This window comes from Haliotis rubra, unplaced genomic scaffold (genome assembly GCF_003918875.1).
Source record: "Haliotis rubra isolate DU_JTF1 unplaced genomic scaffold, ASM391887v1 Scf2331, whole genome shotgun sequence".
In the NCBI taxonomy this organism is placed as follows: Eukaryota; Metazoa; Mollusca; class Gastropoda; order Lepetellida; family Haliotidae; genus Haliotis; species Haliotis rubra.
Genome location: NW_025766372.1, coordinates 23,870 through 43,560, shown reverse-complemented (window position 1 = coordinate 43,560; position 19,691 = coordinate 23,870). Strand labels below are relative to the sequence as shown.

Sequence of the window (19,691 nt, the reverse complement as noted above, 5' to 3'; positions counted from 1 at the left end):
TTTTGACGTTGACGTACACGTCTATCGGGTTTAGATCTGGAGGTCGGGAAGGCCATGACAAGACATTGACGTTAGAACTGGCAAGGTAGCTGACCGTGCTGTATGTGAAGTAGCGTTGTCATGCTGGTACAACTCCCTCTGGCAGTCCATACTCGGAAGCATGTGACGGGCAAGGACTTTGTTGATGTACCGATTTGCTGTCAAATTCCCCTGAACCACCACTAAATCAGATATTTGTGTACTGGGTATCGCATCCCACACCATGACACTGTCTCCACCGAATCTGTCGACCTGTCGAAAGCAATTAGGGGCCAAAGGTTCATTTCTCCGACGGTAAACACGCTGTCTTTCATCACGCCCGTGAAGAAGAAATCGTGATTCATCAGTGAACCAGACTTACCATCTAGTTTATAAGGTTCCAGTTTCGGACTCTACAACACCACCGTATGCGATTGCGCCGATGGAAGTCTTCAAAACAGGGGCGACAAACGGCCTTCTTGGTCGAATCCCTACGATTCCTGACAGGCATGCGCTGTGCACTACGCTATAGCACGACGATGATGCAAGTGAGCAGCCCGGATGTAGCGGAGCTGGGCTTGGGTGGTAACACTTGGACGGCCACATCTCGGGCGAAATTGGTCTGCAGGAAACGATCCCAAAGGCGAGATATGGTGCTTTGATGTCGGCAACTGCTGACTGCGACTCCCCAGCTTCAAGGCGGCCTATAGCAGTGTTTGTCTTTTATAGTAATCGATACCAGATGCTTTACCGTTTTCTTGCACGTGCATTGTGCTTTGTGTGCTTTCTTGGTGAATATTTGGCTAATATTTCTTCAAACGCTTCTAAAACATGGGGAAAAGTTACAATTGCCGCGTTTTGGCGCTGAAGCTGTTTACAATCGCACAAAGATGGCGTTTTGGAAAGAAATAGTATATTTGTATTGTTTTGCCGCAGAGTCCAATATTCTCAAAATCATCTATGCATTTCTTTTTTTTTTGAAGAGGGAAAATTGTTAATAACGCTTTTCCAGGTTGCTGATTTTTGTTGTTATTGTTTGTTGTTAAACGTTAAAGTCAGCAATATTCTAGCCATATGGCGGGGGGGTCTGTAAATAATCGAGGCTGGACCAGACAACCAAGTGATCAACAGCATGAGCAACGATCTGCATAATTTGGATCTGATGACATTGTGTCAACCAAGTCAGTTCTCTTGAATCAATGATGTATTACATAATCAGAAGTATTAAAAGGCTTATAGAATTAGTTTACTTTGTACAAATAATCCATTATCTCATGTAGTTTATTCTCTAAAACGTCGCCAACAGTATGCACGACGAATCCTACAGGCTCCTGCCACAGTGCTTATCACATATCATTTTTCAGGTTCGTCATGAAAGTGCTTATTGTCCTATTTGCTGTTGTGGCCTCTGCTTTCGCAGCTGGGTGAGTGTTGACATTTTGAGCTCTATCCATGAAGTCACATTAACGATATTAACGCTCAAGATTAGATAAATAATTCCACCTCAATTGATATAAAATATATTCCACCTCTGGATGAGGATGAAATCACATCACGGTCACGTCTTATTTATAAAATTTGTGTATAACCTTCCGACATTTGCAATTTAGCGGTTCTCAATTCTGTGTCATATGAAGCAATGTGACGTCGTATTGTTTCATGTTCTGAGAAAATACTATATGACGTCATCATTATTCATGATTACGTCATCTGGGTGATTTTACGAAATAACTTACTAAGACTGTCGTAAGTCTATGTTCAGGTATGGAAGTTAGGATCATCGGATGGTGCCGATTTGGAGATTTTACGAGCGCTTTCAGACATAATGCGTATTTCGAACACTTAATTCATCATCACACTGAAGACACATATGGGTACATTATGTGAAATCCATTTCTGGAGGTCACTGGAATATCGCTCAAATAGGCGTAAAACCATACTCACACACCATCCAACTGTAAATGTGCTGACTGCGCCATAAAGCAGCATTCAACCCAGCTTCGTGTTAAGAATATCATAGAGAATTGCGTTGTTTCCAGCGATGCCACTAGCGATGCTGTTGCCAAGTTCAAGGCCAGCGTCAAAGCCCAAGTCGAAGCACTCTTCCTTAGTGCCGACACAAATAAGGATGGGCAGTTCGACAAGGCAGACATGGTCTCACTCTTCATCGACTACGATCCCAACGGTAAGACTACACCACTTGATCTGATTATCCTTCAATTCCTTGTCTCTACACTAAACCCGACATATACTGAGAGAAACAAATAAAGGAACACAAGAAACTTCAAGTTTCAAGTTAATACTTTCCAGTTTCATCACCAGCTTTGAATAGCCCCGGGGAAGGAAATCTGAGAATAAATAAAGGAACACTGTCATGAAGTGGCGTTCCCTTATTAGATCCCTCAGTATATTAACTTTGCATGGGTTCGCAAACATATTGGACAATGACAGTCTCGGTTACTCATGCACCTAAGGTGCACTGCAGAGCTGCGTTCCTCAAATATGCCATGAATCTGTTGAACCTCGTTCAGGGTTTGCCGGCGCTGTTACGAAAGCCTATTGCTTCCATGGCCTCCTTTCACAAAGCACTAAAGTGATCGTAAGTCACTAAGGTAACCTTAGTGCAGTGTTAAGAATGGGAGTTAAGGTCAACCTTTGTAAAGGTTGCTTCGTGTCCCTGGTAACATAAATCATGGCTCCGACCCTGAGGATAAATTACCCCAATTGCTTGTTGTTAGAGGACACTCAGCTGCTTGAGTGGACCCTCTCGATGACTTGCTGTCATCGTATCAGAATGCTCATGATGTGCTTTTGATGTGCTCTTGATGGACCATCGACATGGAGCTGCGGCGTAAAACAACAAACAAACAATCAAACATTATCCCCTTCGACCAAGGGCGTAGATACCATTGCAAAAAAAGCCCGGACTTACACATGATTGTTGGTAAAATGGTTGGGCAAGCCCTCACTACTTTCTAAATATGAAGTCTGATCTTTGCAGGCGATAAGAAAGTGACGGAGAAAGAGTTCGTGGACAAGTTCACCGGAAACCAGAAGTCACTTTCTGTCATCGCTAAGGGCCTCTTCTTGGAACTCGATATGGACAGGAACGGTGGAATTACGGACTCTGACCTTGACCTTTACTTCAAGAAGATTGACCAAAATGGTACGTAAAAGTTGCAGTGATAGCTGTAATATCTTCGTTTAAATTTAATTTTATCGAGGAATGTTTTGAGATGACGCCTTGAGAATCTTCCTTGATGGATTTGAGTTTTCATAGGTGTAAAATATCAACGATGTATCGGTCCACAGTACTCAGAGAGGTTCGGGGATTACGTTGACTGTGTCGAACCTTGCTCACTATATCAACCACTGGTTTGTAAGGTACAGCATAATAAACTGGGTTCTGAGGTTTCAGCGACACAAATTAAAAGAAGAAGGAATCATATCATGAAATTTGCTATCAAGTTGAGAGAACCTCAGATTCTCAAAAATTTGACGTTCAGGGTGCGGTTGTAGAAAGCAACCTTAGCGCTACGCCAGTCCTGAGTCTATGTTAAGGTATGGGAGTTACGATCACCTTAGCGCTAAGACGGCTTTGTACAACGGCATCCTGGTTAACACAGCTTAGTACGTGGAGGTTTTCAGTGTATTTCAAGAGTGATCAGGTTATCGAATCTCAAACATGACAAAATGTTTCAGATGATGGCAAGGTTGAGAAGAGCGAATTCACGAAATATTTCACTGAGGTGAGTGTTTTGTGAAGATTTACAGCATGATGTACCTGAAACCTCTTACATGCTCCAGATACAAGTAACCATGACACTCACATGTTCACATCCCAGGTAACCATGACACTCACATGTTCACACCTCAGGTAAGCATGACACTCACATGTTCACACCTCAGGTAAGCATGACACTCACATGTTCACACCCCAGGTAAAAAAGACACTCACATGTTCACATCCCAGGTAACCATGACACTCACATGTTCACATCCCAGGTAAGCATGACACTCACATGTTCACATCCCAGGTAAGCATGACACTCACATGTTCACATCCCAGGTAACCATGACACTCACATGTTCACACCCCAGGTAAGCATGACACTCACATGTTCACAACCTCAGGTAACCATGACACTCACATGTTCACATCCCTGGCAATCATAACACACATGTCCACATCCCAGGTAAGCACGACACTCACATGTTCACATCCCAGGTAACCATGACACTCACACACGTTCACATCCCAGGTAAGCATGACACTCACATGTTCCCACCTCAGGTAACCATGACACTCACATGTTCACACCCCAGGTAACCATGACACTCACATGTTCACATCCCAGGTAAGCATGACGCTCACATGTTCACACCCCAGGTAACCATGACACTTACATGTTCACACCCCAGGTAAGCATGCCACTCACATGTTCACAACCCAGGTAACCATGACACTCACATGTTCACATCCCTGGCAATCATAACACACATGTCCACATCCCAGGTAAGCACGACACTCACATGTTCACATCCCAGGCAACCATGACACTCACACGTTCACATCCCAGGTAAGCATGACACTCACATGTTCCCACCTCAGGTAAACCATGACACTCACATGTTCACACCCCAGGTAACCATGACACTCACATGTTCACACCCCAGGTAACCATGACACTCACATGTTCACACCACAGGTAAACATGATACTCACATGTTCACATCCCAGGTAACCATGACACTCACATGTTCACATCCCAGGTAACCATGACACTCACATGTTCACATCCCAGGTAAGCAGGACACTCACATGTTCACATCCCAGGTAACCATATCCCAGGTAACCATGACACTCACATGTTCACGTCCCAGGTAACCATGACACTCACATGTTCACGTCCCAGGCAACCATGACACTCACATGTTCACATCCCAGGTAACCATGACACTCACATGTTCACACCACAGGTAAACATGATACTCACATGTTCACATCCCAGGTAACCATGACACTCACATGTTCACACCACACGTAAACATGATACTCACATGTTCACATCCCAGGTAAGCATGACACTCACATGTTCACATCTCAGGTAAGCATGACACTCACATGTTCCCACCTCAGGTAACCATGACACTCACATGTTCACACCCCAGGCAACCATGACACTCACATGTTCACATCCCAGGTAAGCACGACACTCACAAGTTCACATCCCAGGTAAGCATGACACTCTCACATGTTCACATCTCAGGTAAGCATGACACTCACATGTTCCCAACTCAGGTAACCATGACACTCACATGTTCACACCCCAGGCAACCATGACACTCACATGTTCACATCCCAGGTAACCATGACACTCACATGTTCACATCCCAGGTAACCATGACACTCACATGTTCACACCCCTTTCAGGTAACCATGACATTCACATGTTCACACCACAGGTAAACATGATACTCACATGTTCACACCCCAGGTAACCATGACACTCACATGTTCCCACCCCAGGTAAGCATGACACTCACATGTTCACACCACACGTAAACATGATACTCACATGTTCACATCCCAGGTAACCATGACACTCACATGTTCACATCTCAGGTAAGCATGACACTCACATGTTCCCACCTCAGGTAACCATGACACTCACATGTTCACACCCCAGGCAACCATGACACTCACATGTTCACATCCCAGGTAACCATGACACTCACATCATGTTCACACCCCAGGTAACCATGATACTCACATGTTCACACCCCAGGTAACCATGATACTCACATGTTCACATCCCAGGTAAGCATGACACTCACATGTTCACACCACAGGTAAACATGATACTCACATGTTCACATCCCAGGTAAGCATGACACTCACATGTTCACATCCCAGGTAAGCATGACACTCACATGTTCACACCCCAGGTAACCATGACACTCACATGTTCACATCCCAGGTAACCATGACACTCACATGTTCACATCCCAGGTAACCATGACACTCACATGTTCACGTCCCAGGTAACCATGACACTCACATGTTCACATCCCGACACTCACATGTTCACTCCCCAGGTAAGCATGATACTCACATGTTCACACCCCAGGTAACCATGAAACTCACATGTTCACATCCCAGGTAACCATGACACTCACATGTTCACATCCCAGGTAACCATGACACTCACATGTTCACATCCCAGGTAACCATGACACTCACATGTTCACATCACAGGTAACCATGACACTCACATGTTCACATCCCAGGTAACCATGACACTCACATGTTCCCACCCCAGGTAAGCATGACGCTCACATGTTCCCACCCCAGGTAAGCATGACGCTCACATGTTCACATCCCAGGTAAGCATGGCACTCACATTTTGACACCCCAGGTAAGCATGACACTTTTATTTTCTCATCCCAAGTTACCATATCACTCACGTGTTCTCGCCCGAGGTAGCCATAACACTCACATGCCCGAGGTAGCAATAACACTGACGTGTTCCCGCCCGAGGTAGCCATAACATTCAGGTGTTCCCGACCGTGGTAGCCATAACACTGACGTGTTCCCACCGAAGTAGCCATAACAGTCACATGTTCCTGCCCGAGGTAACCATAACACTCACGTGTTCCCGCCAAGGTAGCCATAACACTCACACGTTCCCGACCGAGGTAGCCATAACACTCACATGTTCCTGCCCGAAGTAGCCATAACACTCAAGTGTTCCCGCCAAGGTAGCCATAACACGTGTTCCCGACCGAGGTAGCTATAACATTCAGGTGTTCCCGACCGCGGTAGCCATAACATTCAGGTGTTCCCTTAAGATTCAGGTGTTCCCAACCGAGGTAGCCATAACATTCAGGTGTTCCCGACCGCGGTAGCCATAACATTCAGGTGTTCCCGACCGCGGTAGCCATAACACTCACGTGTTGTTGCCTCTGTGTTTCAGGTCTTCACTATCCTGTACATCCTTGAAATCAGGGCACAGGCAGCCACAACAGCAGCAGCATCGGGTTAAGGAGTGCAACTTGTGTATCTAGGGACAACCTATATAAATTCTTGAACTTCTGATTTGATGTGTTGTCTCCAGTATGAACAAAACAGGGATATTAAAGGTACTGATATATATAGAAGTGGACTAATGGAGGAGAGATATGTGTTAGTGTAATGAAGCGGTTAGTGTGAGGGGTTAATGGAAGGGTTAGTGTGAGGGGTTAATGGAAGGGTTAGTGTGAGGGGTTAATGGAAGGGGTTAGTGTGAGGGGTTAATGGAAGGGTTTAGTGTGAGGAGTTAATGGAAGGGGTAGTGTGAGGGGTTAATGGAAGGTGTTAGTGTGAGAGTTAATGGAAGGGTTAGTGTGAGGAATTAATTGAAGGTGTTAGTGTGAGGGGTGGTTAATGGAAGAGGGTTATTGGAGGGGGCTTAATGAAAGAGGTTAGTGTAAGGGTTAATAGAAGGGGTTAGTGTGAGGGAGGTTAATGGAAGGGGTTAGTGTGAGGGGTTAATGGAAGGGTTAGTGAGGGAATTAATTGAAAGGTGTTAGTGTGAGGGGGTGGTTAATGGAAGGGGTTAGTGTGAGGAGTTAATGGAAGGGGTTAGTGTGAGGAGTTAATGGACGAGGTTATTGCAGGGGTTAATGTAAGAGGAGGTAAGTGTGAGGGGTTAGTGTGAGGAGTTAATGGAAGGAGTCATTGCAGGGGTTAATGCAAGAGATTAGTGTGAGGGGGTGTTTAATGGAAGGGGTTAGTGTGAGAGGGTTAATACAAGAGGTTAGTGTGAGGGGTCAATTGAAGGGGTTAGTGTGTGCGGGGTGGTTAATGAAGGGGTTAGTGTGAGGGGTTAATGGAAGGGGTTAGTGTGAGGGGGTCAATTGGAAGGTGTTAGTGTGAGGGGTGGTTAATGGAAGGAGTTAGTTTGAGGGTGGTTGAATGGAAGGTGTTAGTGTGAGGAGTTAATGGAAGGGTTAGTGTGAGGAGTTAATGGAAGGTGTTAGTGTGAGGAGGAGTTAATGGACGAGGTTATTGCAGGGGTTAATGCAAGAGGTTAGTGTGAGGGGTTAGTGTGAGGAGTTAATGGAAGGAGGTTATTGCAGGGGTTAATGAAAGAGGTTAGTGCAGGGGTTAATGCAAAGAGATTAGTGTGAGGAGGTGGTTAATGGATGGGGTTAGTGTGGAGGAGTTAATGCAAGTTGTAGTCTGAGGGGTCAATCAGAAGGGGTTGGTGTGAGGGGTGGTTAATTGGATGGGGTTAGTGTGTGAGGAGTTAATGGAAGGGGTTAGTGTGAGGAGTTAATGGAAGAGGTTATTGAAGAATTTAGTAGGTTAATGAGAGGTTGGTGTAAGTGTGAAGGGGGGTTAGTGGGGTGGTTAATGGAAGGGAGTTAGTGTGAGGGGTTAGTTAAGAGTTAATGGAAGGTGTTAGTGTAAGGGTTATGGGGAAGGGTTAGTGTGAGGGGTGTTAATGGAAGGGTTAGTGTGTTAATGGACAGGGTTATTGCGAAGTTAATACAAGAAGGTTAAGTGTGGAGTTAGTGAGAGGAGTTAATGGAAGGTGTTGTGTGGGGTTAATGCAAGAGGTTAGTGTGAGGGTTGGTTGGTGAAGGGGTTAGTATGAGGGTTAATGCAGGGAGGTTAGTGTGAGGGGTCAATCAGAAAGGGGGTTGGGTGTGAGGGTGGTTGTGGATGGGGTTGAGTGTGAGGGGAGTTAATGGGAAGGGTTGAGTGTGAGGGAGTTAATGGAAGAAGTGTGCAGGGTTAATGAGAAGGTTGTGCAGGGGGTTAATGCATGAAGAAGGTTGGTGTGAGGGGTGTGGTTATGGACGGGGATGGAAGGAAGAAGAAGGAAGGAATGGAAACGGAAGAGGTTGGAAGGAAGAGAATGGAAGGAAAGGAATAGGAATGGAAGGAATGGAAGGAGGAAGGATAGAAGGAGGAAAGGAAGGATGGAAGAATGGAAGGAATGGAAGAATGGAAGGAATGGAAAGAAGGAAGAATGGAAGGAATGGAATGGAAAGAGGAAGGAAATGGAAAGGAATGGAAAGAAATGGAAAGGATGGAAGGAAGAAGAGGAGAAATGGATGGAATGGAAAGGAAGGAAGGAGATGGAAAGAAGGAATGGAAATGAAGGAGGAATGGAAAGAAGGAAGAAGGAAGGAAGAGGAGGAAGGAAGGGAATGGAAGGAAGGAATGGAATGGAAGGAATGGAAGGGAATGGAAAAAGAAAGGAAGGAATGACAGAATGGAAAGGAATGGAAGGAAGAATGGATGGAAGGAATGGAAGAAGGAATGGAAGGAAGGAAATGAATGGAAGGAATGGAAGGAAGAATGGAAGGAATGGAATGGAAGGAAGGAAGGGAAGGAAGGAAATGGAAGGGAATGGAAAGGTGGAATGGATGGAATGGAAATGGAATGGAAAGGGAATGGAAGGAATGGAATGGAATGGAGGTTAGTGAGGGGGTTAGCACAAGAGGGTTGGTGTGAGGGGTCAAGTGAAGGGGGTTGGTGTGAGGGGGTGGTTGAAGGTGAAGGGGTTAATGAGGGTTAAAGGCAAGGGTTGGTGTGAGGGTCAGGTGAAGGTGTTGGTGTGAGGGTGGTTATGGAAGGGTTGTGGTTGGTGGGAAGAGGTTGAGGGGTTAATGCAAGAGGGTTAGTGTGAGGGTGGTTAATGGGAAGGGGGTTGTGCAGGGGGTTAATGAAAGGTGTTGGTGTAGTGGGGTTGGTAGAAGGGGTTGGTGTGAGTGCTTAATGGAAGGGGTTGAGTGGTGAGAGAGTTAATGGAAGGGTTGAGTGTGAGGGTTAATGGAAGGGGTTAGTGTGAGGGAGTTAATGGAAGGGGTTGGTGTGAGGGTTAATGTAAGGGGTTGGGTGTGAGGGGTTAATGGACGAGGTTGTGCAGGGGTTAATGCAAGAGGTTGGTGTGAGGGGTGGTTAATGGTAGGGGTTGTGCAGGGGTTAATAAAAGAGGTTAGTGTGAAGGGTTAATCAGAAGGGGTTGGTGTGAGGGGTGGTTAAGGTAATAATGGAAGGGGAGGTTGAGTGTGAGGGGGCTTAATGGAAGGGTTAGAGTGAGGGAGTTAATGGGAAGGGGTTGGTGTGAGGGGTGTGTTAATGGAAGGGGTTAGTGTGAGGGGTTAATGGAAGGGGGTTGAGTGTGAGTGGGGTTAATGGAAGGGTTAGTGTGAGGGAGTTAATGGAAGGGTTGGTGTGAGGGTTTAATGGAAGGTGTTAGTGTGAGGGGTTAATGGACGTGGTTGTGCAGGGATGATGCAGGAGGTTGAGTGTGGGGGTTGGTGTGAGGGAGGTTAATGGAAGGAGTTGTGCAGGGGGTTAATGAAAGAGGTTGTGCAGGGGGTTAATGCAAGAGGTTAGGTGTGAGGGGTGGTTAATGGACGGGGGTTGGTGTGAGGGGATTAATGCAAGAGGTTAGTGTGAGGGGTCAATCGAGAAGGGGTTGGTGTGAGGGGTGGTTAATGGATGGGGTTGAGTGTGAGGGAGTTAATGGGAAGGGGTTGGTGTGAGGGTTAATGGAAGAGGTTGTGCAGGGGTTAATGCAAGAGGTTGAGTGTGAGGGGGTGGTTAATGGAAGAGGTTGGTGTGAAGGGTGGTTGTGCATGGGGTTGGTGAAAGAGGTTAGTGTAAGGGTTAATAGAAGGGGTTGGTGTGAGGGGTGGTTAATGGAAGGGGTTAGTGTGAGGGGTTAATGGAAGGGGTTGGTGTGAGGAGTTAATGGAAGGTGTTGGTGTGTGAGGGTGGTTAATGGAGGGGTTGAGTGTGAGGAGTTAATGGAAGGGGTTGGTGTGAGGAGTTAATGGAAGGTGTTGGTGTGTGAGGGGTGGTTAATGGGAAGGGGGTTGGTGTGAGGGAGTTAATGGATGGTGTTAGTGTGAGGAGTTAATGGACGAGGTTGTGCAGGGGTTAATGCAAGAGGTTGGTGTGAGGGTGCGAAGGGTTGGTGTGAGGAGTTAATGGAAGGGAGTTGTGCAGGGGTTAATGCAAGTTGGTTGAGTGTGAGGGTGGTTAATGGAAGGGGTTAGTGTGAGGGGTTAATGCAAGAGGTTGGTGTGAGGGGTCAATCAGAAGGGGTTGGTGTAAAGGGGTGGTTAATGGATGGGGGGTTGGTGTGAGGAGTTAATGGAAGGGGTTGAGTGAGGGGTTAATGGAAGAGTTGTACAGGGGTTAATGAAGAGGTTGTGCAGGGGTTAATGCATGAGGTTGGTGTGAGGGGGTGGTTAATGGACGGGGGTTGGTGTGAGGGGTTAATGCAAGAGGTTAGGTGTGAGGGTCAATCAGAAGGGGTTGGTGTTAGGGGTGGTTAATGGATGGGGTTGAGTGTGAGGAGTTAATGGAAGGTTAGTGTGAGGAGTTAATGGAAAGAGGTTGTGCAGGGGTTAATGCAAGAGGGTTAGTGTGAGGGAGGTTAATGGAAGAGGTTGTGCAGGGGTTAATGAAAGAGGTTAGTGTAAGGGTTAATAGAAGGAGGTTAGTGTGAGGGTTGAGGGTGTGAGGAGTTAATGGAAGGTGTTGGTGTGAGGGGTGGTTAATGGAAGGGGTTAGTGTGAGGAGTTAATGGAAGGGTTTAGGTGTGAGGGAGTTAATGGACGAGGTTGTGCAGGGGTTAATGCAAGGGGTTGAGTGTGAGGGTCAAGGTGAAGGGGTTGTGAGGGTGGTTAATGGAAGGGTTAGTTTGAGGGTGGTTAATGGAAGCGGTTGAGTGTGAGGGTGGTTGGTGAAGGGGTTGGTGTGAGGGTCAATTGTAGGGGTTGGTGTGAGGGTTGGTTGGTGAAGGGGTTGGTTTGAGGGTCAATTGAAGGGGTTAGTGCGATGAGTTATTGTAAGGTCCAGCTTCGCTTGACAAATTCCACAGGGGAATGATTTTGTCTGGACCTGTTGGGACCCCACTACCATGTCCATACAAATTTACAACCAGAGTAAAATGTGTGCATGTGTGTACAGAACATGTGCATGCTTGCAGAATGTGTGCGTGTGTGTGAGTGTGGGGGTGGGGTGGGGTGTGTGTGCGTGCGTGCGTGCACGTGCATATGCTATTGTGTGTATTGTCTCCTCTTATAGAAATATGGTCTGTGGACTGTGCCAGCTCACTGGGAGATGCCATGTCACAGTTTAACATGAATACCTCACTCAGACACTGTGGACAGACTCTTGTCCAACCATAGCCACATAATGACTGGAGCATAATGACACCAGGCTGAATAATGTGGCATGCATATTCTTTCAGTGTTCTTCACTCACAGTAGGTCCACATTAGCATAATGTGGTCACATGATCCTACCACACAAAGGGACACAACTCTGCACAGCAATTTGCAGTGGATTAAATGTCTGGCCAAAGTTACCTGGTCACATGATTCTGGCACACAAAATGGACACAACTTGACAGAGCAAACAACAGTGGCTTAGATGTCTGACCAACCAGGCCTCAAGCTGTATCCACAAAAGACACACACATACATTTGATTCAAGCTTTTCTCTTTATTTTGGAACAAATAAATTACACCACAAGGGATGATAAATTAATGGCAGATATTTCACAATAACTGTTAACGAGAAATAAGATCACTGGTTGCTAATGACACTCTAGATTTATTCCACTACAGGTTGCTGCACTTTGCACTTCATTTTCCCATGTTCAATAAAAATAATTTTCTATATTCTTTCTTTATTCAAAATTTGTAATAATTATTGAGTAATATTGGACATTAGTACTGTAAAAGAATTGGAATATTAATATGTAACATCTTCATGAAATTTTTACATTTATTGATTTAAGTAGAGATAATTCCGGCACTTTGTTCTTTGACAATATATAATGGTATTTGTGGCAGTTTGGATCTGATTAACTGACGATGTAGTCAATAAACCAAACTTACAACAGTTGCCTGTTATTTCAACTTTTCATTGTTTAAGCTCAAAAATTGAGGATATTTATTGCTTACTGGAACATAAGATTTAGAAGTACATATATAATGATGATCTGATTATGAGGCACTAGAGTCAGTTTCATCATCATCATCATCATCATCATGAGAAACTGTGGAACAGCCACATAACTGCATGGAGCTAAATACTAGACTATAATGTGGATTTCCTTTCAACAAAACACAGACGACAGAAATTTGAACTTTCACAAGAGACCATGTTTCACCTTCCAACTTATCCACAAGCCTTCCTGGCTGTTTTACCCTAAAACCAACCATCAAATAAATAAAAATTAATCTCTTCAAATAAAACAACCTTTCCACTATGAAACAGGCATAAAGAAAGGGGCATGTCATGGCTTATAATTCGTATCATAAGGATGTGTTGCCAAATGTGTTCACATACGAGCGTGTCAACTACCAACTGTTGACACAGATGTCACACTTGATGGAGGTCCTGTACTGTACACGGAGGTCTTATGTAGGAACTTTAGTATGGTATTTTCAGATATTCTACCAAGCAAATAAATTCAACTGTTTTCATAATATTTTTACAAAACAGCTACAAAACACTGTATATGTACAAAGTGCTGTAATACATTCAAAGTAACTTAAAGTGCAACTTTGATACTTTTGAATTTCTTAAATGAAATATAAATATATCTTGTCAAGATTCAAGTGTTAGTATCAATTGGTAGGCCATGAAAACACAAAATGAAAATCAATTGTAATTAAGTTACAGCCATTAAAAAATTACATATGTATATTTTCACATGCAGGTGTGCGCGAAAGGATGGAGACGGCACAGCACAGGTAAAATGACTCAATCCTTTGTCGGCACTTGTGCACGTGCTTCTCGTACACCTGGCTGTTCATCTCAATGAACTCCTTCAAAGCCCACAAGAACAACGCATCTGGCATATGCAAATGAGCCTCACAGTGACCCTAATGCAGCTGATATTGTACCCCAGATCATAACGCTGGCACCTCAACTATCTCTTTCAAGAACACATGGCCTGATGTAACGTTCACCCGGGCAGGCTGTTGACACGTGTCAGCCGCCAGCTCCTTGACGTGTCTGCTCCTCTGGACGTCGATATTGGAATTGGTGGTCGGGTGGGGCGTCTTGCACGGATACAGTAGACGCTTAGACATCGCCGAATTGTCCTCTGTTGCACCTCCGTTGCAACGTACGGCTGCAAATTATTTGCATTTACTGACTTAAGTAGAGATAATTTCGGCACTGTTCCTTGACAATATATAATGGTATTTGCGGCTGTTTGGGATCTGATTAATTGACGATGTAGTCAACCAAACCAAACTTACAACAGTTGCCTGTTTATTTCAACTTTTTCATTGTTTAAACTAAAATATTGAGGATATTTATTGCTTAATGGAACATAGGATTTGGAATTACATATATAATGATGATTTGATCATGAGGCACTAGGAGTCAGTTTCATCATCATCATCATCATCACCATCATGAGAAACTGAGGAACAGCCACATAACTGCATGGAGCTAAATACTAGTGTCAGAGGTGTGTGGTTTGAATCCACCGGCTATTCCTTGATACTGGTGCGTCGGTCTATAACTGGATTGTTTGGCTGAAAACGTCGCCATACTTGCCAAATTGTATTTCTATGGACGTTGAATCGACGACCACCGTCACTGCGAGGGTACCACACCTAAGCATACTACAGCCCTCAGCTGTCAGTTTCCTCGAGGCGTGGTATGTCGAACTTGTTCCAGAACGATGAAAATAAAGGTGTTCTTCTGACTTCTGCACGTGTCTGGCGTTTTAATGTGAACATTGCTGGCCATTTTTCTCGAATACTAGTATGTCATGCTTCTTGCAACTTTCGCGCTGTTCGAACAACTATTTGGTTGCGTTCTTCGACCATTTTAACACCCCCTTTCACTAGTTCAAATCCAAAATTACATTCACAAGATTACCAATGAAAAACGTGTATGTCACAATAGCTTTGCCTATGAGTATAACTACAAGCTATAGCGTCCCCAACAGAATATGTATACATACTCTCACAAAAGCAAACAAAGGTGATATTGACATATGACATTTTAAATGTTTATCAAATTAGTGTTTGATTGTTATAATTTCGCCATAATAATCAGGCCTACCAAAGAAACTGTCCCACTGTGCAGAAAAGAGCGCAGAAAAGCCCACATTAATCGTGGAAATAGCAACATAGACACATTACCTCGCTACTGAAACAGTAAAACGGCAACTTTAAATCGCGAAAACTGCATCATAAAACGAGGAGCCCGTAACTTCGATTTTGCGCATGCGCACATGGAAAAGGAAGTCTCGACCGCATGTTGACATTTTCCAGCTTGGACAAAAGGTGAGTGGTTTCATTCCCTTTTAAAGTATTTCTATTGAGTTATTTGGTTATTTGGCATTTACCATCATCGTACTTATGTGCACGCTTATCATAAAAAATTATTCTTAATTACTTTTCAATGAAAATGAACATCTCTGAACACAGCATTGCCATTAGACTCACAGTGCATTTGAGTGATGTATGATGTGGAACAAAGTTTATGATGACTTACATTTTCACTCAGATAGTTAATTTAGTTAATTATTTTTTCTTCAGGTAAGAGAGTGGTTCCATTCATGTGATGAACCAGGCATTGATGCAGTTTTGAGGTGTCAACAGAAATGGAGGTATGCATGAATTTCCTTGGAGTATACATATGCATTTTTGTCATTATGTTCCCTACAAATGTTGAGGAGGACAGATTTTCCCTCCATCCATATTACCTTGCTACTGGAACAGTAAAATGTAATTTCGCAACAATGACCTTGTCACTCAAGTAAAATGTTAGTATAAAGTGTAAAAACCCATCAATGATTTTCTTTTCAGTAATATGTAATGTGAATGATTTTTCAAGTGTGAAAAGAGTTATAAACATAGCTTTCCTATTTGTTTTCAGATACAGGAACTACCTGTTGTCCTTGGTGGATCTCAATACATTTCCACCACCAGGAATGTATATCAGAGGATATCCCAAGCAGCTCTGGGAGGCTACTGTTGCAAGTATTGAAGCTGATGTCCTCCTATATGGACTCACAAAGCGCAGATCTTACAACAGTAGAGCAGTCAGCAGCCAGAATTGTGAGGCCCTCTATTCCTCGTTGGCTGCACTGCCAGGCTCTCAGAATGGTGTCCCCACATGTGTCGGTCTGGAGTCAAATATGGCGAAACTGTGTGGAGAAAGTTTGGTCAGGCTTGACCCTAATAGGTGTGCATATCATTATTGACAGTGCTGTGTTTTAAGTTGAGAAAACACAAAATATTACTTATAATCTTATTGAAAAGGAGTTATTGTCAGTAATTGTCCTACCTTGTAGGAACTCAAACAAATTTTTAAAAATCTTTCAAACTGGTCACTTGATAATGCACAACTGGGCTAACTTTATCAGGTATTATATTTTCTCCAGAGGCTTCCCACTGAGACTGTCATCAGCTCCGGTGTATCCACAGTCAACATTGACAGAGAGTGAACAACCTTTGCTGCCTCCTGTGGATCCTCCATCTTACTTACACTCAATTGTACTCCAGGTAAAAAGACAATGTCAAAAATTCTGTATGGAAGTATTTTTTTATTCCCCACTTAGCTGTGTCCTAATTTTGCATACTCTATGCAAAAATAATTTGTATTGTTGTCAAGAAACCTTGTACAAAGCATATCTCCAACAGCTTCTGTCAAGAGAATTGTTATTCATAACGAGTATTGACTAAGAGGTGTAGTTGTGACTTTAATAAACCTTGAGACATTATTATTTACAATCTAATTTTCTGAGAGATATCATAGTCACATCTCATGTTGATTTAAGTACAAATGGTTTCATACAAGAGTCAAGTGCAAGATTTGGTAGCACACTCATTCAGACTTTTCATTGGCATTTCATTTTTAAAGAAAATGTTACAAATATGTTTAAAAGTTTATGTTTTGGAGTATTTATTATCTTTCTCTTTTTGCCCACAGAATCACCCATTCGACACTAAGGCTCGAAAGAGGACAGCCCGGCACAACCCGCGAGGACTGTCTGGACTGCACGAACCTGCTAGAGGCGTGTCAGGAGTCCGCTCTCATCACAAGGTGGATGAGTCCAGAATTGACCCTCTCATTCGACTGGGAAAACGAAAGAACTGTATTGATTGATTTGTTTAAAGAGAGATCTTACTAATTCTGGATAGAGTAGAAAAAAATACGGGCATTTGAATTATTCAATTTGGTGCAGATGCTCATGTAGTTATTAAGCAAGTATGACATGATACAAGCAGATTATCTAGAGAACTTCTTCTTCATCATGCAAGGCTCAAAACGCCTCATTATATGTATCGACTGTGAAGTGTATAAAAAAAGAAAGAAATCCATACATTTTCAACAAAATAATTTTATGTGAAACTTATGTTAATTCATGATTAAATACATTACATGAATAAATTGTTTTCTTATTGACTGAAGATGTGTTTGATGTTCATTTTGAGAAATATTTCTAGACACAGTCCCATATATGTCAACTTCACTTGAACAGTTACATATTACATGTTGATTGCTGGATTGTCTGGTCCAGACTTGATTATTTACAGACTGCCACCATATAGCCGGAATATTGTTGAGTGTGGCATAAAAAGAAAACTCACTCACTGAACAGTTACATGCATGGAAATCACACTGATTGTGGAATGTCAAAAAATGGACTAATTGCTATTACTGCAGCAATTAAGTGGATGTGAAAGCTTACACAATCCCAAGGACACTAAAGAATGTTCATGTATAAATCAAAACTAACTATCTACTACATTAAAGGCAAATATTTTGATGGATGTTGAGCATTTACCATCAAAATGTTTAAATTATATGCATGGAAAATATATTGAATGAGGAAATGTAAATAAAAACAAACATTGAATACTATGCTACATCACATGATATGTAAAAATATGTCAAATCTAGCATCTCTCATCTTTACCAAAAGGGATAATATTGCACATCTGAGCATGCAAAATACAAATTTTAAACTTATCCTATCTCACGACTTGCACCTCTCTCTCTTCATTCGACCATGAGTGGAAACGAATTAAAACTTTGCTCCAAGGCCTACCTTGCCCCTCTCCCGTGCTGTGCGTGCCTTCTGTCAGTCGTGCTCACTAGTCCATGACAGCACGAGGCATGCGCAGTCCTCACCCACGTGATCACTTCACATACTCATTCTCTTTCTTGTCGCTCCACTGAGTGGACGTGAAAAATTTTCGTCTGAGAATTGCTCAAAATGGTTAAGCCTGTTAAGGCCAGTAAACGGAAGTTTTGCGTCCGTTGTAATAAAGTATTTTCAGCATGGGACCCTCACACATCGTGTGTTGATTGTGTGGGTGTTTGTGACTGGGACACACGCTGTCCTAAGTGTTCAGGTCTGTCTAATGAGGCGTTTAAATCTTACAAACGTGCTTGTGCCAGACGTTTGGCAGATAGGGCTAGGACTATTTCTGCGGGGTCTGGTCCATCTCCCGCTAAGAAACAATGCTTAGATCACCCCACCCTCACTGCTCACCGTTCTCAATCGGCCGTCTCGCCTGACGAAGATTTTATGGACGCTTCGTCAGATTCCTATTTATCTGAGAACGTGAGACAGCTTTTAGGGGAGGTTCCCTCACCCAGTTTACGTTCTCAGGAGCGTACCAGGGTGGTAATGACCGATATTTCTTCTACGCCAGACCTGCGATCTACATTATCTCGTAGGTCTGTTTCTTCGGAACGATCACAGACTTCGAGAACTTCTAAGCATTCATCGTCAAAGCGGGGATCGGCGCGGTATGATCGTACCCGTTCTCCTAATTCCACGGTTTCATCTAACCGGAACAATTCACCCACACGAGTTGAATCACCATCTGGTGCGAAGGTTCGAATGCGTTCTTCCACGGCTGGCAAGAGTCGTTCTAGGTCTCGTTCACTTTCCCGAGCCGGCTCACCCCGCCGAGCCTGCCGAACCGACTCACATCGCCGAGCCGGCTCACACAGCCGAGCCGACTCACATAGCCGAACCGGCTCACCTTACCGAACCGACTCACATCGCCGAGCCGGCTCACACAGCCGAGCCGACTCACATAGCCGAACCGGCTCACCTTACCGAACCGGCTCACCCTGCCGAACCGACTCACATCGCCGAGCCGGCTCACACGGCCGAGGCGGCTCACCAGAACATCCTCGAATGAGTTCAGTTGATCGAACTGATTCACGTAGTCGAATGGGTTCCTCTGGCCGTACTGTTTCACGTACTCAAATAGGTTCACCAGGACGAACCGCTTCACATTCCCGACTCAATTCACCTCAACAGGTGTTTCCGTTCGACTCACCACAGCGTTTTGATTCACACAGCAACGAAACGATTCACCTCGGCCGGAACATTTCACCTCGCCTCACTGGTTCATCTGAGCGTTCTAGATCTCTCCATCAGCTGAGATCATTTAACCGGTTCGGATTACCGAACCGATCCAGATCAGTCACGATTCAGATCACATCGGACTGATTCAGATCACGTCAACTTTCCGGCTCACCACCCTGAACTGATTTACCAGCCGGCTCGTATCGTTTCACCAGGTCGAAAGCTCCCTATCGTCGAACCAGTTCACCTGGCCGTTCAAGATCAATGTACAGAGGTAGTAGCTATGTGCTTC

At 44.1% G+C, this 19,691-nt stretch overlaps 1 protein-coding gene and 1 long non-coding RNA gene across 2 annotated transcripts in view; both read left to right on the top strand.

The window, feature by feature from the left end:
* Positions 1–1,335: 1,335 nt before the first annotated feature.
* Positions 1,336–19,691, top strand: part of LOC124278239 — a 38,724-nt gene continuing 20,368 nt past the window's right edge. Inside the window, exons 1-5 of the mRNA XM_046713962.1 lie at positions 1,336–1,442; positions 2,058–2,203; positions 3,020–3,184; positions 3,721–3,767; positions 6,996–7,059. Of these exons, the coding sequence (XP_046569918.1) occupies positions 1,390–1,442; positions 2,058–2,203; positions 3,020–3,184; positions 3,721–3,767; positions 6,996–7,059 (475 nt within the window). The 5' untranslated portion in view covers positions 1,336–1,389. The remainder of the gene's footprint in view (positions 1,443–2,057; positions 2,204–3,019; positions 3,185–3,720; positions 3,768–6,995; positions 7,060–19,691) is intronic.
* LOC124278241 lies at positions 16,227–17,223 on the top strand. Its single transcript, XR_006899035.1, has 3 exons — positions 16,227–16,251; positions 16,451–16,571; positions 16,999–17,223. It is a non-coding gene; the product is annotated as an uncharacterized LOC124278241 (long non-coding RNA).